Source organism: Panthera uncia, chromosome X (assembly GCF_023721935.1).
Source record: "Panthera uncia isolate 11264 chromosome X, Puncia_PCG_1.0, whole genome shotgun sequence".
NCBI lineage: Eukaryota > Metazoa > Chordata > Mammalia > Carnivora > Felidae > Panthera > Panthera uncia.
The window spans coordinates 44478055-44504653 of record NC_064817.1 but is presented as its reverse complement, the minus strand read 5'-3'; the positions used below and the strand labels follow the sequence as shown (position 1 = coordinate 44504653).

At 39.1% G+C, this 26599-nt stretch overlaps 1 protein-coding gene across 3 annotated transcripts in view; it reads left to right on the top strand.

The window, feature by feature from the left end:
• The window catches only part of PHF8 (PHD finger protein 8), a 94242-nt gene that overhangs the window by 41424 nt on the left and 26219 nt on the right, over window positions 1-26599 (top strand). For 2 of the 3 annotated variants that reach the window (XM_049644619.1, XM_049644620.1), the window contains exons 9-18: window positions 4527-4614; window positions 4983-5089; window positions 6352-6443; window positions 8926-9015; window positions 10869-11171; window positions 11936-12039; window positions 16614-16792; window positions 17085-17170; window positions 17863-17996; window positions 18604-18917. In XM_049644619.1, the coding sequence (XP_049500576.1) occupies window positions 4527-4614; window positions 4983-5089; window positions 6352-6443; window positions 8926-9015; window positions 10869-11171; window positions 11936-12039; window positions 16614-16792; window positions 17085-17170; window positions 17863-17996; window positions 18604-18917 (1497 nt within the window). The remainder of the gene's footprint in view (window positions 1-4526; window positions 4615-4982; window positions 5090-6351; window positions 6444-8925; window positions 9016-10868; window positions 11172-11935; window positions 12040-16613; window positions 16793-17084; window positions 17171-17862; window positions 17997-18603; window positions 18918-26599) is intronic. The other variant, XM_049644621.1, reaches the window with a different exon arrangement.

The following is a 26599-nucleotide window of genomic DNA, read 5'->3' as shown; positions in this document are numbered from 1 at the left end:
TTTTTTTAATATATATTTTGGATATTGTACCTTATCTGATATGTAATTTAAAAATATTTTCTCTCTGGGGGTTGTCTTTTCAGTTCATGATAGTGTCCTAGAAAGAACAAAAGTCCAGTTTATCTACTTTTTTCTTTATTTGCTTGTGTTTTCGGTGTCATATCTAAGAGACCATTGCCTAATTCATAGTTTAAGGTCATGAAGATGTACACCTGTGTTCTAAGAGCTTTATAGTTTTAGTTATTACATTTAGGTCTTTTATCCATTTCAAGTCAACTTCTGTATATGATGTGAGGTAAGGGTCCAATATCATTCTTTTTCATGTGGCTGTTCAGTTGTCCCAGAACCATTTGAAAAGACCATTCTTTCCCTAATGAATTGTCTTGACACCTTTGTTGAAAATCAATTAACCACAGATGTGTTTGTTTATTTCTTCACTTTGAATTCTATTCCATTGGTCTATAGGTCTGTCCTTGTAACAGTATCACACTATTTCAATTATCATATATTTCTAGTAAGTTTGAAAATCAGAAAGTGTCAGCCTTCCAACTTTGTTTTTCTTTTTCAAGATTATTATGGCTATTCAGGGCCCTTGTATTTCCATATGAATTTTTAGCCTGTGGTTTGTATAGGTTTTTAGTAGTTGCTCTTGTGTAATTTATATGTATAATAGATATATACTTCATATCACAGTCTGGTATTGACATTTTAATTAACATTTTACCAGTTTGAGGGGAAGGTTGAAACCTTACCTCTATTCACATCCCTTTACCCTTCCCATTTATAATGTATTTGTCTTAAATATTTCTTCATACATTGAGAACCATATCATACAGTGTTTCAATTTTTGTTTCACTGTCAAACATAACTTCTAACACCCAAGAGAAGGAAAGTCTATTGTATTAACCTGTATTTTTTTTTAATGTTTGTTTATTTTTGAGAGACAGAGAAAGAGACAGAGAGCAAGCAGGGGAGGGGCAGAGAGAGAGGGAGACACAGAATTTGAAGCAGGCTCCAGGCTCTGAGCTGTCAGCACAGAGAACTCAATGCAGGGCTCAAACCCACGAACCACGAGATCATGACCTGAGCCGAAGTCGGGCGCTTAACCGACTGAACCACCCAGGAGCACCTGTTTGCCTGTATTTTTACTCTTCGGTTGTTCTTCCTTCCTTCCTGGTATTTCAAGATTCTTCTTTTATCATTTCTTCTCTGTTTAGAGTTTTAGGGTAGGCCTGCTGTCAGTAGATTTTCTTAGTTTTCCTTCATCTGTAAATGTCTTGATTTCCCTTTTATTCCTAATGGATATTTTTGCTGGATTGATAGTTCTTTCAGCACTTGGAAGAATGTTGTGCTGCTTCCTTCTTGCCTCCATGGCTTCTGATGAAATTTTGGCTCTCATTCAAATTGTTTTTTCCCTTACATGTGTCATTTCTTGCTACTTGTAATTTCTTTTTTCTTTAGTTTTCAGCAGTTTGACTATAATGTGTCTTGGCATGTATTTCTTTGGGTTTATACTGTTTGTGTTGACTGAGCTTCCTGAATGTGTAGGTCTATGTTTCTATCATATTAGTGAAGAAATTTTTAGTTGTTATTTCTTTGAATGATTTTTCATTCCCACACTCTCACTTCTTTTCTTTGGGTCTCTGATTATCTGAATGCTGTATATATTTTGCTGTAGTCCACAGATCCCTGAGTTTATTTTTTTCAGTCTATTTCCTCTTTTCTTAATATTGAGTACTTTCTATTTCTCCATTGTTTTTATTCTTCTGTTGAGTCCATCTGTTTTCATTATTTCAGATATAGTATTTTTCAGTTCTAAAATTTACGTTTGTTTCTTACATCTTCTGTTTCTGTTTTTTTTTTGTTTCAAGCATGTTTATAATTGTTCATTGAAGCATTCTTATGATCACTGCTTTAAAATTGTCATATAGTTCTAATATCTTTGTCTAATGTTATGTATTGTATAATTCCTGGATTTTTTGTTGCACAGATTTGTCTATTCATATGTCAATATCATATTGATTTGATTACATTGGTTTTATAGAATGTTTCACATATGGTGAGGCGAAATTACCTCCCCTCATACCCATCTGCTTTTTCTCTTTTATAGGTTTCTGAGCCCAGGCACTTATTCATCCATTTAATCCTTTGCCTAATAGGCTCTCACATAATACCTTTTCTATGCTGGGCACTTAATAACTATTTGATGAATTGAATTTGTCTACCAGAGATTTGAGTTGGATTAATTGCTTATTGGTATAAAGTCACACAAACTGGGTGTAATCTACTTAGTTCCATAAGCATTGCAGGTCTACTGAATGCCCCTGCATTGGTCTAGGTGCTAGGGACAAAAGATTGATAGATCATTTCAGTATAATGTTCTAGATTTTTTTTTAAGTTTATTTTGGGAGAGAGAGAAAGCATGAGCAGGGGAAGGGCAGAAAGAGGGAGAGAGAAAGGATCCCAAACAGACTCTGCTCTGACAGCATGGAGCCCAACACAGGACTCAGTCTCATAAACCGTGAGATCATGACCTGAGCCAAAATCAAGAGTTGGATGCTTAACCGACTGAGCCACCCAGGCTCATTTCAGTATAATGTTCTAATAGCCACAATGGAGGCATTCACCAGAAGTTTTGGGAGCATGGAAAAGAACACTTAGTCTAGCTGGAGGTTTGTGAAAATATTCTCAGAAGAGTAACACCTGGCAGATAAATGTAGGAATGACCAAGAGGAGAAAGGCAGAAAAGGCCTCTCAGACATAGGGAAAGGCATAAGCAAAGCAAGGCTATGTGAAATAGTTTATGGATACCAGAGCCTAAAGATCAAAGGCTGGGAACAGGTGAAGCTGAGAAGTTAGGTGGGCTGAACTTACCCAAGAGGTGGCTGGGGGATCACCAAAAGTTTATTTGTTTATGTAGCAAAAGATATAAAGAATAATGTAATAAACATTTATGTGTTTGTAACCCAACTAAAAACATAAAACGTTGCAATTATATTTGAAGCCCCCTGTATACCTCTCCTCACTTCCATTCCCATTTTTCCCTCTCTGAGCTAGCCATTGTTCTGAAGTTGGTGATTATTTCTATTTCTTTATTGGATAGGTATAGCTCACCAAACCAATACCTAGTATTGTTTTACATGTTTTTGGATGTTATGTAGATGGAATCATATTAGACAGTTCTTCCCAACTTTTTCCTGTGGACATTATGATTATGAGATTCATGCTGATACATGTAGTTGTTCGCTCAACTTACTTTTCAATATTCTATTGTATTAGTATATGGCAATTTATCTATTCTCCTGTGGATGTACATTTTATTGAAGAGTTTTGAGCAGGGGATGACATGAGCAGATTTGTATTTTAGATATATCACTTAGGGTTGAGATGTGGAGGATAGACTTCAGAGATTGAGATTAGCACAGAGCAGTGGTTTACAAACACTTTGCACTTAGGACCCGTTTATACTCTTCAGTATTACCGAGAACCCAAAAGGGCTTTTATTTATGTGGATTATAGTCATCAATATTTACCATATTATAAATTAAAACTGAGAAAATTTAAAAATATTTGTTTATTACTTCATTGAGAAATAAACTCATTACATGTTAGCATGATTAATAATTTTTATGAAAAATAGCTATTTTCAAACCAAAAATGCAGTGAGAAGAGTGACATCTACCTTTTTAAAAATCTTTTTGATGTTTAGATTAATAGAAAATGATACTTAAATCTGCTTCTCGGTGTTTGTGATGTCATGTCATTTACCCTCTGGAAAACTCCACTCTACACCTGTGAGGGAATGAGGGTGAAAAAGACAACATCTTAGTATTATCATGAGCATAGTTTTGACCTTGCATATGCTCTGAAGGAGTCTCAGGGAGCCTCAGGATTCCCTGGACCATACCATGAGAACCGCTGGTGTAGAGGAGCCAGTTTAGAGGCTGTTGCAAATAGCCTAGGTGACAGGTAATAAGGGATCTGAACCAAGGCTTTGATCGGATGGATGGGCCAGGAAAGGAAGATGAATATGAGAGATATTTAAGAGTAGAATTAGAACTTCCCAGAAGGCAGTGTAGGGTCAAGGGCAAGGAGAATAATTGAGTTCCATCTAGGTGCACACTGTACACAACCACCTTGTGAAATATTTAGCTAGAAGATGGCAGACTTTGAACCCAGGTTTGTTTGACACAAAAGCTCTTTGTTTTACCTGGAGTAGAGTTAGAAGGGATAGACTTGGCAAGGAGGTAATGCCCTTCTAAGAGATGGGAGAGAAGATGGGTGAGGCATCAAAGAGACTTGAAGTTGAGAGGACGAAAGTCGAAAGAGTTTATTAACCCCAAAAGGTGGTCCAGTTTAGGGTTATAATGGTGGCAGAATGGGTGTTGGAAGAGTGGAGGAGCTAGAACTTTCTGAGTCACTGCGGGCTGGCTGCTCTAAGGACTTACGTTTGAGATGAGTGGGCAGTGATGTCCAGAGGAAGTAAGGTCCTCTGCCAGCTATGATTTTGCCATGTTACACTGCAGGATGGATCCATGCTGTGCTGACTCCCGTGGACTGCCTTGCCTTTGGAGGGAACTTCTTACACAGCCTTAACATCGAAATGCAGCTCAAGTGAGTACTGAAGCTATTGTGATCCTGAGTTGGCCATTCCCACCTGCTAGAGTCCTTGAGTTCTCCCCTATAGTGAGAAGTGCAGCATAGAAGGTGGCGAGATGATGAGAAGGGAATAGATACTGGTTCCTGATAATGATCAGTGTGAGGATGAATACCCCTTCCTTACTTAGTAGTTTTGTGACTTTGGGCAAGTCACATAACATTTGAGCTCAAGTTTCCTAACCCACAAAGTTGGATCTTACAGGGTAGTTGTGAGGATTAGAGATAATGGATACAAAACATTCAGAACAATACCTGATACATAGTAGGTACTCAGTAAACAGGATCCTTGTTATCATTGCTATTATTGTGCCTGCTTCCTCTAGAGCCTATGAGATTGAGAAGCGGCTGAGCACAGCAGACCTCTTCAAGTTTCCTAACTTTGAGACCATCTGTTGGTACGTGGGAAAGCACATCCTGGACATCTTTCGAGGTATGGATCCCTTTCCTAGCTGTCCCTTTTGCCCTGCTTCCCCAAGTGTGTGTGTGTGTGTGTGTGTGTGTGTTCGTTCCATCACCACAGAGAACTTCCTAGTGTTACTTCTTTATAGCCTCACCCATTCTTTCCCCTTGCACAATCCATACTTTCTGGAAACCGCTGATATGTTTCCCATCTCTATAATTTTGTCAAGAATGCTGTAAAGATGGAATCATATAGTGTGTGATCTTTTGAGATTGACTTTTTTTTAATTAAGTATAATGTATGGTAGAGCATGTATTTTAACTTTATTTAGCAAAGGTGGCTGAAAAAATTGAATTACAGTGAAATTATCCCTATCCCCTGCTAATTAAAGTAAGAAACTCAAACTGGACAGTCTCAGAGTTTCCTGAATGTGCTTCCCATGAGATGAGGACAAGGCCAGTCCTGACCACGCTGGCATCATTGTGTTGGTATCAGCCCAGGTGGGAAGCCAAACTGCTGGGTTTCTTCTTTTCTGCTTTGAAATGGAGCAGCAACCTTGCTCAGACCTGAGATTCTTCAAGGTAACTTGGCCATGAGCAATCAGTATTTTAGATTTACAAAGAATCTCAAAGGCCAATGAATACAGTCTTCTACCTACTACTTCAGGCCCTTAATCTGCCACCTAGACAGAGTGCACTTAAGTGTTCAATCAGAGGCTCAATGATTAGCCACTTGTTACCTGTTCTGAATAGCTCAGTTCAGTAGAAAATTCTGTATTGACCCTAAAGCTGGCTATTTGTCATAATCTCCTCTTGGAGTGACTCAGGGATAAGGGCATTTATTAATGGCCCTTCATGTCTGTGTAGGTTGCAATCATGGTTTTCCTGAGTGTTTGCATTTTGAAACCCAAGAGGCAGAGCACACTTCCAGTGTGGTAGAAGGAACATAGGCCTCAGATTCAGATATACATGGCTTCAGTCTTAGCTTTGGCAGTTACTAGGTATGTGCCCTTGGTTAAGTCTCTTTGCTTCTCTGAGCCTCAGTTTCCTGGATAGTAAAGTGAAGATAATGATGCTTGGGTAGTAGGTGGGTATAAAGATTAAATGAGATAGTAGATGTTAAATGCCCAGCATGTAGTAGGTACTCATTAAATGAACACTATTGTAAGAACTGAGATCTGGAGTCATGCCTAGAACCCTAAGTATTTTCTCTGATTGCCTGAAAAAAGAAACAGTTCCTTTGCTTCCCCACATGGCTTTATTGACCCTCTGCCTTCCTCCTTCGCCCTTTAGGTTTGCGAGAGAATAGGAGGCACCCAGCATCCTACCTGGTCCATGGTGGCAAAGCTCTGAACTTGGCCTTTAGAGCCTGGACAAAGAAAGAAGTAAATATACTTATTTCTCTACCTCCTTTATAGTTGTAGCCTCCACAGAGACTGGCTTTGGGTAGATGCTTTGGGGTGGTGGATGAGACCAGGGAGGCTTGTGGCCTTCTGGGGTTAGAATGGAGGACTGGGTTAGGACTTTTTGGATTACATTTTTAAACCTTTCTTTCTGATTATAAAAAGTGATACAGGCTTACTCTAGAGAATTAGAAAAAATACAGAAGAGTGTAAGGAAGGAAAAACATCACCTGTAATTTTAGCACTCAGAGGGAATTAACATTAATCTGTGGGTGTATTTCCTTCTGGTCTTTTTTATATACATTTAAGAAACATGATTGCTATCACTATACATACAATTTTGTATCTGAATTTGTTAGCTTATGTTAATTTCCTGTGTCCTCAAAGTTCTCCACGAACATTTAATAGTTACATGATATTCTTTTGCAGGGATATACCATCCTTACCTAACTGCTTGTTTATTGTTGCTTTATTTGGGGGGTAGTTATTGAAAAATCATGCAGTGACTATCGGTTTGCATCAGCCTTTTTCCCTCATCTCTTGATTTTTGCTTCAGGATAGATTCCAAGAAGAGCAATTTTTGGCTCAAAGTATATGAAAAAAACGTAAGGCTCTTACTGCATACTGCCAAAATGGCTTTGTAGAAATACACCAATGTCCATCTATCCAATTGAATGCTAAACAGCTATAAAAGAGAATAAGGAAGTTTTCTCTGTACTGATCTGGAAAGATCTCCAGAATTTGTCAAGTAAAGATGTAGAATCATGTATATATAATGTGCTTCTTTATGTGTTAAAAGTGGGGAGGGGGGACAAGAATTACATTTATATGTGCTTGTATTTGCCTGAAGACACAATCTGGAGGGATGTAGAAGAAAAGTGGTTACCTGTGGGTGCGGGCTAATGGGACTGATGGCATGGACAAATGTATGTTGAGACTTTTCAGTATATCTCTTTATATTATTTGATTTTTGAACTCTGTAAATGGATTACTTACTCCAAATGTTGACTTAAAAAAGCAATTTTAAGAAATACAAAAAAAGAAATATCAATATTGTTCTCATGCTTTTGATATTCTGTATAGACTTTTCCCCCTGCATATGGAGATCTTCAGCCATTATAGGCTTAACTTGTACAATGTCTCCATTTCCTGTTGCCAACCTCCCCATCAGATATCCTTGGACTTCATGTCTTGGGCCTTCTCTTCTTCCCTGGACTCACCTACACCTGGGCCTTAGCCTACTGTTCTGTTTCTCCACATCCCTCAGGTGTGGCTGCCTTGGGTTTCATTTCGGACCTTCCCCTCCCCGCCTCCATAAGGTGAACTTTGGAGTGACTCTGTCCCAGGAATAACAAAAGGGAGGGAGGGCGGGAAGAGTCTTAAGCACTCGGGCCCTGAGCCAGGTTGGCCCCAAATAGCACAGCCAAAGGGAGCTGGAGGAGAGTAGGACACAGATCCTACAGAGAGGAGCCCATTCTTATGGAATAAGTCTTTTGTGAAGTGAAGATGACTTCCATGGGAGGTACTCACTCCCTGACCTTTCCAGAGCCCTTGGGCTGGGTGGAGGGAGCTATTAAATTTATCCAGCTGGATCACATGGGTTCTTGGACCCCACCCCTGCCCAGCCACCAAAATAAATTCCAGATGGATTAAAAGAGTCAAGGAAAAAAGAAGATTCAAACCATGGGAAGTAAGAAGGTAATGCTGAGGAGTTTTTATCAGTCCTCTGGATACAGAAGTGAAGTGAAAACTGGTAGAAGAAATCACAAGAGAGAAACTTGGGAGATCTGTCTACATAAAGATGTAAATCTTGAGGATTCAAAAAGATTACAAACAAATTAAAAGAGAGACAACCAAAAGGTCTTAGCCTTGGTTGCTGTTGAGCTAGCCATGGGCCTGTAGCTGCTCAGCACTGAGCTCTGTCCTCACAAGTAAAGAGGCCATGTTCTCTCCAGGGATTCTGGACTTTTTGAGGGCTATGGCCCAAGCCCACCACTGAGTTCCTCACACCTCTTGACACTGCCCTTTATCAGGTACAGGTTTTGCAAATACTGCCTCACAGTCTCTGGTTTGTCTTAACAGTGGTTTTGGAAGAGAAGATTTTATTTTTTATGAAGTCCAGTTTATCAGTTGTTTTTCTTTTATGGTTCATGCTTTTTGTGTCCTCAGAAATCTTCGTTTAACCCAAGGTCACAAAGATTTTCTCCTCTGTTTTCTTCTAAAGGGGTTATAGTTTTAGATTTTACATTTCAGTCTGTGATCCAATTTGGGTTTTTGTGCCTGTGTGTGAGTGTGTGGTGCAAGATGGGGATTGAGGTTCTTTTTTTTGCATATGGGTATCCAGTTGGTCCAGTACCATTTGTTAGAGTAACTACCCTTATCCATTGAATTACCTTGGTACCTTTGTCAAAAATCAGTTGTCCATTTACGTGTGGGTCTATTCCTTATGCCTTTTGTTTGACAGGCTCTGCCAGACCACGAGGATGAGATTCCGGAGACAGTACGGACCGTACAGCTCATTAAAGATCTGGCTAGGGAGATCCGCCTGGTGGAAGTAAGAAGCAGGGGAGCAGGGGAGGCGTTTGGGAAGGGCTCAAGGCTCAAGTGGCAGGTCAGGCTTCTTCAGTTGGCTTGAGAGCTCAGGGGAAGGGTTGGAAAAACCCCACCAAAGATTCTGTTTATTCATTCATTTAAATAATTATTACGTGCCTTGAGTGTCTCTCACATTAGGCTAGGTGCTTAGAATACGTAAGTAATTCAGTGTCTTCCCACAAAGAACTTGGAATCCTGTAGAGGACTCTGGGTGAAGTTTACTGCCTGAGCCTCAGTTTCCTTGTTTCTAAAGTGGGGATAATTATACCTACTCAGAAGTTTGTTAAAAGGGTTACGTAAGGTAATATATGTTGAGCACTAAGTACAGTACTTGGCACATAATAGGTATTCAATAAGTTCTGATGATGGGTCACAGTAGTAGTGGGTGGTAGAGTTCATAGTAGTAGTTGTTGTTACTAATATTTTGACTCAGTCTCTGCATTCTACAAAATGACAGCTCTTCCATGTTAAACATGATTACAAAGCCATGTTTCAACAGGTGCTTATACCACAAGGCAGTAAGGTGTAGATGGTAAGAGACTCAGAGAAACTTGGGTTCTGGTTCCTGCTCTGTCACTTGCAAGCCTTTCAGAGCCTTAGTATCCTTATCTGTAAAGGGAGAATAACACCACCTTTTCAGAGTTTTGTTAGGATTAAGAGCTAATGTATGTAGAGCCCCTCGCACAGTGCCTGGCAGAGTAAGTACTCAATAAATGTGAGCCATTGTTATTAATAGACTTTGCAGCAAAGAGAGAACTCAGTGTGGGCTGGTGAAGTAGCAGAGGCACCAGAGGAGAATTGGACTTAGGGAAGTTTAAACTTTCCTTTAGCTCAGAAGCTGTCAACTTTCCATTTAGCACTCAGGATATAGGCACTCAAATCCATGCTAAAGGGTGGTCAGCATGAGCTACTGGGAAGTTGGGCTTTCTAGCCTCACCGCTTACAGCATGTTTCACTGCCTACACCATAGCTTACATTGTCCACCTCCTACCCCATTTTCCTGCATTCCCATCTGTCACAGTCCTTCAGAGTTTAGTTACAAGGCCTACCTTTTCTCCAGCTCTTTGCACTTAAACCAATTTTGTATATACAAAATTTTGGGCTTGTTAGGAAAGGACTTAGAGATGGATCATGTCTGGTCCATTGGCTTTCAAATGTTTTAAGACAGTGGAACCTTTTTTTTTCAAATGAGATCCTACGTGGAAGCTGAATCAAAGCATAGCTGCAGTGAATAAGATAAAAACAAGAGGCTTAGAATTACACATGTTCCTCTTGTTTGCCTTCTACCTACTTCCAGTCTTCAGGGCTCCTCCCAAGAAGTTCAGAGGAGCCACAGATCATCTTTTAAAACCACCTTTCCAGTCTGATCCTTTAATTTTACAGCCAAGCAAACAGCCTCAGAGTGTTCAGATCACTTACCTGTGGTCATAGAGCTAGCTAGTAGCAGAATCAGGACTAGAACCTCTCTCCTCTCAAATCCTGCAGTCCTTAGAGTTGGAACCATAGTTTAGTACTCAAGTATTTTCTGTCTCATGCCAGCTGCATTTGGAGTCTTTTCTCTCCAATTTTGACAGTAGTGCTGGGCTTTTTCTCTGCTCGTCTTCTCCTCACTTGTCAATGGCTGGGTAAAGATCTGCCACTCCGTAAATTCTTGATGACACTTTGTGAAAAAAACTAGGGTGTGCATCTAGATGTGGAGCATCTGTAAGCCACTTCCATGGCAATAGTGCCAGTGCCATGAACAGTCCTCTGCTCTTAGCATAGAGAGAACTCTTGAGTAAGCTCTAACCCCCTCGTGTACTAACACTCTTGTAGGATATCTTCCAACAGAACGTTGGGAAGACGAGCAATATCTTTGGGCTGCAGAGGATCTTCCCAGCTGGCTCCATTCCCTTAACCAGGCCAGTCCATTCCACTTCAGTATCCATGTCCAGGCTGTCACTGCCCTCCAAAAGTGGTTCAAAGAAGAAAGGCCTGAAGCCCAAGGAACTCTTCAAGAAGGCAGAGCGAAAGGGAAAGGAGAGCTCAGCCTTGGGGCCTGCTGGCCAATTGAGCTATAATCTCATGGATACATACAATCATCAGGCACTGAAGACAGGCTCTTCCCAGAAAGCAAAGGTGGGTGCTGGCCCATGGGTTCAGCCCAGCCCTTTTGGGTCCCTTGGAAGAGCAGGGTATCAAAAGGATTGTCCTCTCTTCCCACCTCCCTTACGGCCCCTGGTGTTTGGCTACCAGTCCCACTCATATAATAGGCATTTATTGAGACCTTGTCTGTGCTGGGCACTGTGATAGGTGCTGTGAATGTAACCTTCAAGAGGCTGACAGGCTAGTGAGAACGGCAGGCATAAAAACGAATGAGTGCAATGAGGTATTGTGGATGCCATAATCAAGGGTGTGTGGGGGACCCCGAGACACAGAGGGGTGGATGATTTTATGTGGGCATAAGCTATGATCAGGAGCTCTTCTCCCAAAAAATGACACTTGAGCTGAATCTTGAAATGCTGGTTGGGAATGACATTTAAGAACATGCATGGTATATGAGTGTCATGTTGGAGTCTTGAACAGGTCCTTAAGAAAAGCCCTTCTCTGGGGCTCTACCTTGCTTCAAGATTGTGGTGCTCTCCATGGGCATGTGAAGATCCTCTCCCCTCTTTTTAGAGAACACGGTTTACAAGATTGATAGGTTTCCCCTGGGGTAGCCATGCATTGTCAACCTCCTGTTCCTGGAATCATTTGGGGTGGGGGTGGGAGATAGTGTAGCAGAAGGCCTTGGTTCAGGTGATTTTAACAGTGAACTCAACCAGTGAAACCGGAAGGAACTGGTCATCGTGATTCACATGGGAGTCCCAGACAGGTGACAACTGAGCCTTCTCCTTCTACAGTTCAACATCACTGGTACCTGCCTGAATGACTCAGATGATGACTCGCCAGACTTGGACCTTGATGGGAATGAGGGCCCGCTGGCCCTGTTGATGTCTAATGGCAGGTGAGGTGGGAAGAAGGAACACAGATATTGGGGCTGTCAGTGGCAACATGTTACTGAGACAAGGCATGGAATTAGGACCTGGGGCTGGAACATGGGTGGGGGGGGGCTTACTGTACTTGGGGAAGGACCCAGATATTATCAGATATCATTGCTTAGTTCAGAGAACTATGGTTGTGTTAGGGGAGAGGCCTGGAATCTAATTGGCAGTTTGAGAAAAATCTTGTATACAAGTTCTAAAAATTTCAGCAAGTCAGTGGGTCAGAACCACTGGCAGGAATAAGGAAGTATAGCATACTGGTTAAGAACATTCGTTTTTTTATATACCTTTTGCGATTAGATTTTTAGGAATTTTGCAGAAATATTTGCACAGGTACATAAAGAGAAATGTTCAGTGTTCACTGCATCATTGTTTGTAATAGTAATTAGGAACATGTTCATCAGTAAGCATTGGTTAAATGAATTATGGCACATCTATAGAGTGGAATAGCATGTAGCTATTAAAAATAATTGAATTAAAAAAGAGTTAAATATCTATTGACATGGGAAAATGTCCAAGATATATTCTTAAGTGAAAAAATCAGGTTACAAAATAATATATAGTAATAGTTTTAATTTTTAAAAATGGTGTGTGTGTACACGTGTGTGTGCGTGTGTATATGCTTGTGTAGAAAAGTGGCATACATATTTCTTTATTTTTATTAAGTGTTTGTTTATTTTTGAGAGGAGGACAGAGGATCTGAAGTGGGCTCCGTGCTGACACAAACAAGCCCAATGTGGGGCTTGAACTTACAAACCATGAGATCATTACCTGAGCTGAAGTCGGATGCTCAACCGACTGAATCACCCAGTGCCCCTTCCTTCATTTTTAATTTAACTTTTTTTGAAGAGGTTTAAAATTTAATTTATGCAGTTTAAAATTGAAAAAGTACAGAAGAATACTTAGTGAAAAATTTTGTTCCTGCCCCTCCCTGTTCCCCAGTTCCCTTCCCCGTGGACAACCAGTGTCAATGATTTTCTTCTAGAGATAATTCTACACATTCATGCAAATAAGTATATTCATCGTATATTTTATACTTGTCACATCAAACTTGTAATAGTAGTTCTCTCTGGAAAGTAGGAGAAGGGAGCCAGGAGAGGAAATTTTTACTTCAGTAGCATTTGAATTGTGTACAATGAGCATGTATTACTTCTCCTAAAATAATTTTTAACAGAGCATTTTCTAAAAGAATAAAATAAAAGCATTCACAGCAAAAAGCATGGGCTTGGGAATCAGGCAGGTCCAAGTTTGAATCCCAGCTCTGACACAAATTCACTGTGTGATTTTAACAAGTTAATTAACCCTGCACCTTAGTGTCCTCATTATATCTCTTCTATAGATAAAGCTTCCCCTCAGGTTGTTGGAGGACTAAATGAGATTATGTATGTAAAGTGCCTATCACAGGGCCTGGCACATAGTAAATGCTTAATAAATGGTAGCTCTTATAAATAAAATGATGAAGATTAAAGGTGATGGTGGTGGTGATAGGGATGATGGTGTGGGTATAGCCAGAAGCTAAGTAGATCGTCAGAAACCCTGAAACACATAGGGAGGCAGAGGCAGAGGAAGACCGGAAGAGTGATCATCTGGACACTCAGAACACCAGACAGGAAGAGTCAAGAGCCAAGTAAAGTATGAACAGCAGAGGAATACAAGCATCAAGGATACCTTCATAGCCTTTTTGTAGGAAAAGGCCTTCAGATCCCACTTAGCTGAGAAATCAGTGAAAAGGGAATGTGAGAGCAGGGCAGATTCTGAAAGCAGCAGAGCTGTTCTTGGGGTTTGAGAATTTAGTTACTAAATAGTAATAGACTGTTGAGCATTGTCTTTGTCCATGGTCGATCTCCTGGGGAGTAGAAAATTGAGAATCCTAAGGATCCAACCTATAATGGCTGTTGAGAATACAATGAGACATTTTCCCCTTCCCCACCAGTCTTTTTTTTATGTTGCTTCTGTCACCTCCTGCAGCTGCCAGAGGCTGATGTTAAGTCAACCTAAAGAGACAAGGTACAGAAATAATTTACAGACAATATGATATTATGGCTGGGCTTTTCTCCAGAATAATCCGAGGTATAGACGAAACAAGACTGGTTATTGATAATTGCTGAAACTTAGCTGAATGAAAGGTACATGAGAGTTTTTTTATACTTTTATATTTTTGTATATGTTACACATTTTTCACAATTAAAAGTTAATAAAAGATCCAGGGTATAAATAGCTGCCATTTATTGAGCTTCTGCTTTGCGTCAGATTTTATCTTAGCTGTTTAGTACATTATTTAGTCCTCACAACAACCTTGAAGTGTTGTTATCCCCATTTTATTAATATGGAAACTGGGGCCCAGAGAACTTAATTATAAGATTAACTACCATTGGGCACTTGCCTTGTGTTGGGCTCTTCATGTAGCTCATTTAATCCTCCTAAAACCCTGTGGGGTAGGAAACAGGTCAATTTAATGTCAGCCAATTTACTGAAAGAAAGCCAGTTCACCAAATGGCTGCTGAATGTATCAAGTATACTGATTTACCAAAAACTGGTTTCTTTTTAACTATACGGTTTATTTCAACAGTTTTTACTGGTTAATATTGTTTACCATATGTAACAGGATTATTTAAACCATTTTTAAATTTTTAATTTTTTCCATTTCGTATGTATATATATATATACATACATATATATGCATACATCTATATATACACACATATAGGAAGTATATATATATATATATATATACATAGATACATATATGTATATAGGAAGTATGTGTATATATACATATAAAGTTTGTTTGTTTTGAGAGAGACAGAGCGCAAGTGTAAGCAGGGGAGGGGCAGAGAGAGAGAGGGAGAGAGCATCCCAAGCAGGGTCTGCACCATCAGCACAGACCCCAGTGTGCGGCTTGAACTCACAAAGCATGAGATCACAACCTGAGTCGAAATCAAGTCCTATGCTCAACTGACTGAGCCACCCAGGTGCCCCTTTATGTATTTTTAATAGCTTTTTTTGAGGTATAATTTATATACCATACCTGCTTTAAGTATACAATTAAATGACTTTTAGTAAATTTAAAGAATGTGCAACTATCACCACAGTCCAATTTTAGAACATTTCTATCACCCCGAAAAGATGCCTCATGCTCACTCATACTTAGTCCTTTGGTTCTCTTCTCCAAGCCCAAGCAACCACTAATCTACTTTCTGTCTCTGTAGATTTATCTTTTCTAGACATTTCATATAAATGGAAAAATATAATATGTGGTCTTCTATGTCTGGCTTCTTTCACTTGTTTTTGAGGTTCATCCATGATGTAGTATGTATCATTAATTGGTTCCTTTCTACTGCTGAATAGTATACCATTGTATGGATATACCATATTTTGTTTATCCATTAACTAGCTGACAGTCATTTGGAGTGATTCCACTTTTTGACTATTATGAATAATGGTGTGATGAGCATTTGCGTACAAGTTTTTGTATGGGCATATGTTTTCATTTCTCACTTAGTAAAATTTTTGGTCATATGGTAATGTTATATTTAACTCTTTAAGAAACTGCCAAAATTTATTCTGAAGTGTGTGTACTACTTTATGTTCCCACCAGAAGTATACTGGCTAACATTGTTATTGTCTGTCTTTTTTATTATAGCCATTCTAATGGATATTAAGTGGTATCTCATTGTGGTTTTGATTTGTATTTTCCCAATAACTACTGATACTAAGCATCTTTTTGTGTGATTATTGGGCATTTGTATATCATCTTTAGAGAAATGTCTATTCAGATCTTTTGCTCGTTATTAAATTGGCTTGCTTGTCTTATTATTGAGTTCTAAAAGTTATTTAAATATTCTGGATACAAATCCTTTCCCAAATAAATGACTTGTAAATATTTCCTCCCAGTCTATGGCTTATCTTTTCACTTTCTTAATGGTATCTTTTGAAGCACAAATGTGTTGGTTTTTACCTAATCCCAGGTCATAAAGATATTTTCCTGTATTTATTTCTAGAAGTTTTATAGTTTTAGCTTTACATTTATCTCCAGGATCCATTTTGAGTTAATTTTTGTATATGATGTGAGGTAAGAATCCACATTCATTTATTTGCATGTGATACCCAGTTATCTTAGCACCATTTGTTGAAAAGACCATCCCTTCTCCCACTGAATTGCCTTGGCATCTTTGGCAGAATGCAACTGACCATAAATTTAAGGGTTAGTTTTAGACTCACAGCTCTGTTCCACTGTTGTATATGTCTGTCCTTATGCTCATATCACACTACCTTGATTATTGTTGTTTTATAGTAAATTTTGAAACCAAGTAGTAAAAGTCCTCCAACTTTGTTCTTTTTCAAAATTCATTTGCCCATGTTAATTCCTTTGTATGCCTATATACATTTTAGTATCAGCTTATTAATTTATGCAAAAGAAATTAGCTGGATTTTGATAGAGATTGCATTGAATCTGTAGACCAATTTGGGGGGTGGGGCTTGCCTTCTTAAGAATATTGAATGTGACTTTTTATGCTCTCCTTTTCTTCCTTTTTAGTGCCAAGAGGGTAAAGAGCTTATCTAAGTCTCGGCGAGCCAAGCTCACAAAGAAAGCAGATAAGGCTAGGCTGGTGGTGGAACAGGTGATGGAGGATGAATTTGACTTGGATTCAGATGATGAACTGCAAATTGACGAGAGATTGGGAAAGGAGAAGGCAACCTTGATAATAAGACCAAGTGTGTACCTATTCTTTCTTGTTCCTTCCCTGCCCATTTCACATTTGTTTCTGGTACCCTTGATAGACCAGAGGCCTTAGGCCTGAGCTTTTTGACATTCTGATTTACAAGCTCTTTAGGCCTCCATGTATTCTCTGCTCTAGAGATTTATATATAAACCAGTCCAAACCTCCCTCAATTAGTTTTCTGTGGTCATTACTTTTAGGAAAATTATAGTCTTACTTTTCCTCCTGGGTGTTTGGCTCAGATGCTTATCTTAGCTTCATGATAAATGCATTTCATTATTTTCTAGAATTTCCTCGAAAGTTGCCCCGTGCAAAGCCTTGCTCTGACCCCAACCGAGTTCGGGAACCAGGAGAAGTTGAGTTTGACATTGAGGTAGGAGCCTGCTCTGTGTCTAGTCTTCTGCCATTCTGGTTACAGAGACAGAAGACACAGATTGTCATTCTAGTCGGAGGTAAAAAGATATCTTATGCATTCAATTCCTAAAGTACTTATTAAGTGAAAGATTGTGTGCTAAGTACAGCTAAGCATATAACTGGGAGATCATAATTTAGTTGACATGTTTTAAAAATCCTTTAATGCAGTGGAATGCCTAGCTGGCTCAGTCGGTTAGGCTTCCAACTCTTGATTTTGGCTCAGGTCATGATCTCACCGTTTGTGAGATAGAGCCCTACGTCAGGCTCTGCACCGACAGCATGGAGCCTGCTTGGGATTTCTTCCTCTCCATCTCTCTCTGCCCCTCCCCCACTCACACTTTCTGTGTTTCCAAACAAACAAACATTAAAAAAATCCTTTAATGCCGGGTAGAAGAAAAGGCACTGCAATGTAGCAGAAAGAGTATCTGATATGGAATATCTGATTATGACATTACACAAATTATTTACTGAGCCTTAGCTTCCTTATCTGTAAAATGGGAGTTATAATACCTACCTCACCAAGATGCTGTGAAGATTAAAATACTTGGTGCTTAGAAGATACTAGTATCCGGAGTGAAAATGTCAACACTGTATTGGGGCCTAACTAGACCAACCCTCAGCAGCTGAGGTGATATCCTCTTTTCCCAACAGGAGGACTATACAACAGATGAGGACATGGTAGAAGGGGTCGAAGGCAAGCTTGGGAATGGGAGTGGTGCTGGTGGAATTCTTGATCTGCTCAAGGCCAGCAGGCAGGTGGGGGGACCTGACTATGCTGCCCTCACGTGAGTACTGTCTTTGATCTCCCCTTTCCAGGTGATCAGATGCCACACCCTCCCACCCCCACCCAAAAGACTAGATCAGCCAATCAGCAGATATTTATCAAGATATTTAAAGGGACAAAGAATTAGCAAAGGCATTCAGGCTGAGAGACTAAAACAGACATGAAATCTGTCCTGGGGAACTTAAGATCTGACAGAAAGTGGATGTATATATAGACTTCAAAAGGGATCAATTTTGGGTTTTTTGGGACTTGGAAGAGGGACTGGAAGAGGCATGGAAGGAAAACTGGGCCTTTTCTGGGCCTTGTTTAAAAAATGAAAGAATTCAGCATGGGTGAACAGTGTGGGAGGTGCACCCCTCTTTTTGCCACCTTCCTGCTGTCTGCGGAAAGACTTGAGGCAAGAAGGACTGGCCTTGATGTGAATGAAGACAGTCTCTGATATACTATCTTGATCCATTGGCTTGATTTCTGGTTTCTCATCTGGAATGGTTCTCTCCTTCTTCCCACCCTAAGCCCCACTATTGTCCCTTCTCCCTGACTGTTCTGATGACTGTTTTCCTCTGACAACTACAGAAACTCCCTCAGCATTTCTCCTCTGTCCCTTGCAGCGAGGCCCCTGCCTCTCCCAGCACTCAGGAGGCCATCCAGGGCATGCTGTGCATGGCCAACCTGCAGTCCTCATCGTCCTCACCAGCTACCTCCAGCCTGCAGGCCTGGTGGACTGGGGGCCAGGACCGAAGCAGTGGGAGCTCCAGCAGTGGGCTGGGCACAGTGTCTAGCAGTCCTGCTTCCCAGCGCACCCCAGGGAAGCGGCCCATCAAGCGTCCAGCATACTGGAGAACCGAGAGCGAGGAGGAGGAAGAGAATGCCAGTCTGGATGAACAGGACAGCTTGGGAGCATGCTTCAAGGATGCAGAGTATAGTAAGGGTCCAGGCCAGAAGCGCTCCCCCTAGTCCCAGTCTCAAACCCAGTCCCAATCTCAAACCCAGTCCCAATCCAGGATAACCTGGGACAGTAGTGAGCAAAGACCTTGCCTTAAGCCTGATGCTTGCCTTCTTTGAGCCATGTTTTCTTAATCTGTAAAATGGAAATACCTACAGATTGATTCAAGAATTAGAGATGGTGTTTGTCCAGAGCACCTGGCACATTGTCTTTCTCATGGAAGACCCTCAAAAAATGGTAGCCATTATAATTAGCTATCATCCATTTTTAAAATTGTCTAACCTCCTTTGCTGGTAATTCTTTTTTCCCTTCTTGCCTGTTTTACCTCCATCACTTCCACTTCTCTGTTTGGTTCATCCCTTGCAAAGGTATATAATTACCTTTCAGCGGGCTTTTTACATTTAAGAGAAGATCTTTTTCTAAGTTAAGATTTATTAAGTACTACAATATATAAAGCACTTTTTATATAGTGCAGTTGACTTTAATGTGGGTTTTAATGTTGGTTTTTTTAAATTCTTATTGATCAAAATTCAAACAAGACTGAGAAAGCAAAAGAGCCCTTTGACTCTTCCTCCTCTGAGGAAGGTTACTTGAAGGTAACCTGTGCTATTAGTTGATGTATACCTTTCATTTTCTTGTACTTACAACCACATGTGGACATAAATAGATAGGGTTTTGTGTAGTATACATGGTTCTACAACTTGCTTGGATATCTTTCAATATCAGTACATGGAGATCTATCTACTTGATCAATAACATTGAGATCTACCTGTTGCATAGTAGCCTATAGCATAGATGTGCCACCATCTGTTTAACCATTGCCTTCTGATTAACATTTAGGTTGTTTCTGATTTTTTAGTTTGACTAACAATGCTGCATTGAAAATGCATGTAAATAACTCTTGGTGTGCATGTGCCAGCTAACATTTCTATAGGGTAGCTAGACCTGCTGGATTGGAAGGTATGTATAAAATAAATGTTAATAGTGCCAAATTTCCCCTTCAAAAGGGCCAGTATATGAGCAGTGTATGAGACATACATGTTTCCCCACAGCCTTACCAGCTGTGGATATCATCAGTCTTCGTAATTTTTTGCAAATCTGGTAGCAAAAGAAATGGTGTTTCAGTTTGTTTTATATGCTTATTGGCTCTTTTTAAATTTATTTTCTGTGAATTGATTCATTGTTTCCCCCATTTTTCTATTAGGATGTTGATTTTTTTATTGATATGTAGGAGTTCTTTATATATTCTAGATTTGTTAGAGTGTTTTTTTTAAATAATTTTTTTTAATGTTTATTTTGGGAGACAGAGTGCGGGGGGCGGGGGGCAGAGAGAGAGGGAGACACAGAATCTGAAGCAAGCTTCAGGCTCTGAGCTGTCAGCACAGAGTCCATTGCAGGGCTCGAACCCACAAAGCGTGGTATCATGACCTGGGCCAAAGTCGGACGCTCAACCAACTGAGCCACCCAGGCACCCCTAGAGTGTTTTTTTTAATTTATATTCTGGAAATGTTGCAAAATGTTTTCTTTTAGTCTGTTGCTTGTATTTTATTTATGGTGTCTTTTAGCATGTAGAAGATTTCAGTTTTTCCATAGTCATCTTTATCGATTTTTTTTTGTATTTTATGTCTTGTATAAGAAAACTTTCTTATATTTTTACCTAAAGCGTGTGTAGAAGTCAAAATTGTATCTCTTTCTCTGAAATTAAGTTTTATGAATTGTGGGAGGTAAGAATGTAAATGTAATTTTTTCCCATATGGATAGTTATTTGCTCCGACACCATTTATTGACTGGTTCATCATTATCCCCCTGGTTTGAAGTTCTGCTTTTGTCATAAACTAAATTCCCATGTGTATGTGGATTTGTTTTTCTACTCTATTTCCAGTTCTGACCTTTAATAGCTATATGACATTGGGAAAACTAGTTAACCTCTCTGTGCTTCTCTAATAGTACCTACCTCATAGATTGTTGTGAGGATTAAATGAATTAATCTACATAAAGCACTCAGAACATTGCCCAGCACATGATAAGTGTTAGATATTATTAATATTTTCTGTTCTATAAAATTTGTCCATTCCTTTTGTAATACCACGTAGGTTAGTTACTATGGGCCTTGTGTCTGGTAGGACAGATCCCCTCTGCAGAACTTGCTTTAGACCTAAAGAGAGCACAAATGCTCAGCAAGCCCATCATCTCTGAGTGGAGCTGTGATTGGTCTTAGGGGCCTTCCAAGTTCCCCTGGCCACCCACCATACCTTCAGGAGACAGTCGCATCAGCCTACAGCTAAGACATCTGCCCCTGGCCTAACTACTTCCTTTTGTTCCCTGCTTTACCCAGCAACACGAGAAAGGCAGTTTAATAAGGAGATACTGATCTACTTGTTCTTATTTTTCCTGAACTTCCAGGCCATTATTGAGTTTTTTCTATTCCAGATGGATTTTAGAATCGGCTTGTCAAATTACATGGAAAATTATATTAGGATTGTTTAAATTAGGATCGCATGCATTTGTAGATAAATTTATGGAGACTGACATCTTCCATCAGAGAGGCCTTTCTGCTCTAATGGGATGTATATATTCTTGAAAAACTTCATGTCCTGAAAATGTGTACACTAAAAATAATAGGGCTTACAAGAAAAAGAGGGTTAAGGGCACACTCCTCAAAGTCTCTGTGGCTTTGAAGGCAAAACACCCAAATAATGGCAGTCCTAATAATAATCCTTGCCCAGTTAGCAAGGTATTGGCATTTGCACCCAGCATCAGAATCAGTGGTTTCTTTGTAGCCTTAAACCCTGGGCTCAGGCTTTTTCCTTCAAGATGTGGGTTCTTGAGGGCATTTGCTTAAGATAGATACCAGCTTCATCAAATTAAAATCTGATTCAGGGCCTAGTCTTCAGCAGTCTTTTTGTCTTTTTTAAACATAGGGCAAATGTCTTCACAACTTCCTCATCTGCTTTCTTAGCTATCCTCTTCCCACTGGAGCTTCATTTTGTAGGAAACAAAGGCACCATTTTCTCTTCCTCTAGTGGGAGGCACTATTGCAGGATTTTCAGCTTCTGTCTGTAGGTATTCATATATTGCTAGGGCTTTCTCTGTAATTGTGAGAAAATTCATCCCTGATTGGTTAAAAATAACATGCCAAAGAAAATTGCTTTGGAACCAGTGTAACTTCTGGATGACTTTGACGTCATTTGGACATGAGCAGTCACAAAACAGGCCATCTCGTCCTTCTGTCTTCAAACATGGTCTATCTCTATTCACATGGGTTTTCTTGTATATCTGTTGTTCAGTTTATTTACTAGGTGTTTTAAAGTTTGGTTCCTATAGAAAGTGGCATCTTTTCATCTATTACATTTTCCATTTGGCTGCTGCTAGTATGCAGGAAAATAATTGATTTTTCTATTTTGATCCTGTATTGGATTACCTTACTATGCTCTTATTAGTTGTTTCAGTTAATGGTCTTGGGCTCTTGAGGTAGATAATCTGTGTCCCCTATCTTAGTCTGCTAGAGCTGCTATAACAAAATGCCACAGACTATACGGCTTAAACAACAGACATTTATTTTCTCACAGTTCTGGAGGCTGGAAGTCCAAAATCAAAGTACTAGCAATGTTAGGTTCCCCTGAGGCCTCTCCTTGGCTTGCAGATAATCTCCCTCTTACTGCTTCCTCACCTGATCTTCCCTTTGTGAACATAGGCCCCTGATGTCTCTATGTATATCCTAATCTCTTCTTAAAAGGACACAGTCAAATTGGATCAGGGCGCACCCTAGTGGCCTCATTTTAACTGAATTATCTCTTTGAAAGCCTTATCTCCAAATATAGACATATTCTGAGGTACTAGGGGTTAGGAATTCAACATATGAAATTGGGGGGGCAGGACACAATTTAGCTCATAATATCCCTTTTCTTTCTAGTGTTCCATAGCTCTAGATTTTTCTAGTTTTATCACACTGTTGAATAGTAACAGTGATAGGGGGCATCCTTGTATTGTTTCTGACTTTAAAGGTAATGCTGCCAGTATTTCTCCACTCGATACATAGGGCTCTCTGTAGGTCTCTGATAGGCGGTGTTCACGAAGTTCAGGGGGGAGTATCGATCTCTAGTTTGAGAGGTTTTTGTTCGTTTGTTTTAATCAGAAACAGAATTAGGTTTTGGCAAATGGGTTTTTTTTTGGCATCTTTTGATTATAAGTGCATAGTTTTTCTCTGTTAATTTGTTAATGGTAATATATGTTAATAGAGTTACTGATTTTGAGTTGACATTTCCTTCTTGGGATTGGCTGTACTTGATCATGGTGTTTAACAGTAGTTTGTTTATTTAGTTCATTTGACTACTAATCATCTTGTTTGTTTACTATTAATTTCTGGTTTTATTTTAGTCCTTTTTCTTAATGCTCTTTGCACAACACCTCAAGTTGAAAGCTCTGTTCCTTTCTTTTCAGTCTCTTTTCCCTTTTGATAAAGGGTTTTTTTAATTTTATTTTTCAAATCAGCATGAAGTAAAATTGGCTTTGCTGCTATACACATGTTTAGATTCTTGTAACCACCACCACAATGAGCATACAGAACCTCCTCACACTCCCTTATGTTGTCCCTTGGTAACCGTGCTCTCCCTCTACCCTAACGCCTAGCAACCACCGATTTCATTTCCATCCCTGTGGTTTTAGCCTTTGCCAGAATGTCATGTAAGTGGAGTTACGCAGTATATAATATTTTCAGATTAGCATCTATTATTCAGTATAGATGTTCTTATGTATCAATAGATGTTTCCTTTTTACTGCTCTCGTCCATTGTAAACCACAGTTTCTTTATCCATTCACCTGTTGAAGGACATTTGGGTTGTTTATAGCTTTGGATGAGCTGCTGTGAACATTCATGTGCAGGCTTTTGTGTGAACATGAGTCTTCATTTCTCTAGGGTAAATGCCTTAGAATGGGATTCCTGGACTGTATGGGCAGTGGATAAGAAATGGCCAAGGTGTTTCCCAGAGTGGTTGTGCCACTTTACATTCCTACCAATAATGTATGAGAGTTCCAATTGCTCCACATACTTTTCAGCACTTGGTATTGTCATTGTATTTATTTTAGCCATCCTAATAAGTGTATAGTGATATCTCATTTAATGGGTTTTCTAATGTCTAATGATATATCTATTGACCATTCATGCATCTCTCTTTTGAGATGTCTTTAAATAGATGCTTTGAATGACTTGCCTATATTTTTTTAGAGGTATAATAAACATAGAGTGTTATATTAATTCCAGGTATACAATATAAAGATTCAACAGTTCTGTACGTGACTCACTGCTCATCAAGATAGGTGTTCTCTTAATCCCCTTTATCTATTTCACCCATTCCCCATAACTACCTGCCCTGACAACCACCAGTTTGTTCTCTATAAAGATTCTAGTTTTTTGTTTGTCTCCTTTTCTGTTTGTTCCTTCATTTTGTTTCTTAAATTCCACATATGAGTGAAATCATGTTGTATTTGTCTTTCTCTGACTTATTTCACTTAGCATTAAACTCTGTAGGTCCCTCCACACTGTTGTAAATGGCAGGATCTCATTCTTTTCTATGGCTGAGTAATAGTTCTGTGTGTGTGTGTGTGTGTGTGTGTGTGTGTGTGTGTGTGTAATACCACATTTTCTTTATTCATTGATCTGTGGATGGGCTTATCTGTGGCTGAGTTGCTTCTATATCATGGCTATTATAAATAATGCTGCAGTAAACATAGAGGTGCATATATCTTTTCAAATTAGTGTTTTTATTTTCTTTGTGTAAATACCCAGTAGTGACATTGTGACATTACTGGATCATATGGTAATTCTATTTTTAATTTTTTTGAGGAACCTTCATATTGTTTTCCACAGTGGCCACATCAATATGCATTCCCACCAACAGTCCACAAGAGTTCTGTTTTCTCCACATCCTGCCCAATGGTTGTTATTTCTTGTCTTTGATTTTTAGCCATTCTGACAGATATAAAGTGATATCTCATTGTGGTTTTGATTTGCATTTCCATGATGATTATTGATGTTGAGCATTTTTTCCATGTGTTGGCCATCTGTAGGTTGTCTTTGGAAAAACAGTACTGTACAGGTTCTCGGCCCATGTTTAAATCAGAGTATTTATTTACTTTTTTTGGTGTTGAGTTGTTTAAGTTTTTGTATTTTTTGGATATTAATCCCTTATTGAATATATCATTTGCAAATATTTTCTCCTATTCCGTAGGTTGCCTTTTTGTTTCCTTTGCTGGCTTCCTTTGCTCTGCAAAAGCTTTGTGTTTTGGTGTAGTCCAAATAGTTTAATTTTGCTTTTGTTTCCCTTGCCCAAGGACACATAGCTAGAAAAATGTTTCTATGTCCATTGTCAAGATTATTGCATATGTTTACTTTCTAGGAGTTTTATGATTTCAGGTCACACATTTAGGTCCTTAATCCATTTTGAGTATATTTTTATGTATGGTCTAAGAAAGTGGTCCAGTTTCATTTTTTTGCATGTAGCTGTCCTGTTTTCCTGTCACCATTTAATGAAGAGACTGTCTTTTCTCCATTGTATCTTCTTGCCTCCTTTGTTGTGGATTAATTGACCATATAGGTATGGGCTTATTTCTGGCCTCTCTATTCTGTTTGATTGATCTATGCGTCTGTTTTTGTGCCGGTACCATACTGTTTTGATTACTACTGCAGCGTTGTAGCATATTTTGAACTTTGGGATTGTGATAACTTCCAGCTTTGTTCTTCTTTCTTAAGATTGCTTTGACTATTCAGGGTCTTTTGTGGGTCGATACAGATTTTAGTGTTATTTGTTCTAGTGCTGTGAAAAAATGTTGGCATTTTGAAAGGGATTGCATTAAATCTGTAGATTGCTTTGGGTGGTATGGACATTTTAACAATATTTGTTCTTCCAATCCATGAGCATGGAATATCTTTCTATTTGTGTTCTCTTCAATTTCTTTCATCAGCATTTTATAGTTTTTCAAAGTACAGGTCTTTCACTTTCTTAAATAAATTCATTCCTAGGTATTTTGTTATTTTTGGTGGAGTTGTAACTGGAATTATTTCCTTAATTTTTCTTTCTGCTACTTCATTTTTAGTATATAGAAATGCAACAGGTTTCTATATATAATTTTGTATCCTACAACTTTACTGAATTTATTTATCAGTTCTAGTGAATTTTTGGTGATATCTTTAGGGTTTTATTATGTCATCTGCAAATAGTGAGAGTTTTACTTTCCCTGACCAATTTGGATACACTTTATTTCTTTTTCTTGTCTGACTGCTGTGGCTAGGACTTCCAGTACTATGTTGAACAAAAGTGGTGAGAGTAGACATCCTTTTCTTATTCCTGATCTTAGGGGAAAAGCTCTCAGTTTTCTCCATCAAGTAGGATGTTCTCTGTGGGTTTTTCATATATGACCTTTATTATGTTGAAGTATATGTTCCCTCTAAACCTACTTTGTTAAGAATTTATATCATGAATAGATGTTGTACCTGGTCAAGTGCTTTTTCTACATCTATTGAAATGGTTTTTAATCTTTCTCTTATTGATATGATGTATCACATTGATTTGTGAATATTGAACCACCCTTGCATTTTGGGAATAAATCCCACTTGAGCGTGGTGAATAATTTTTTAAATGTATTGTTGGATTTAGTTTGCTACT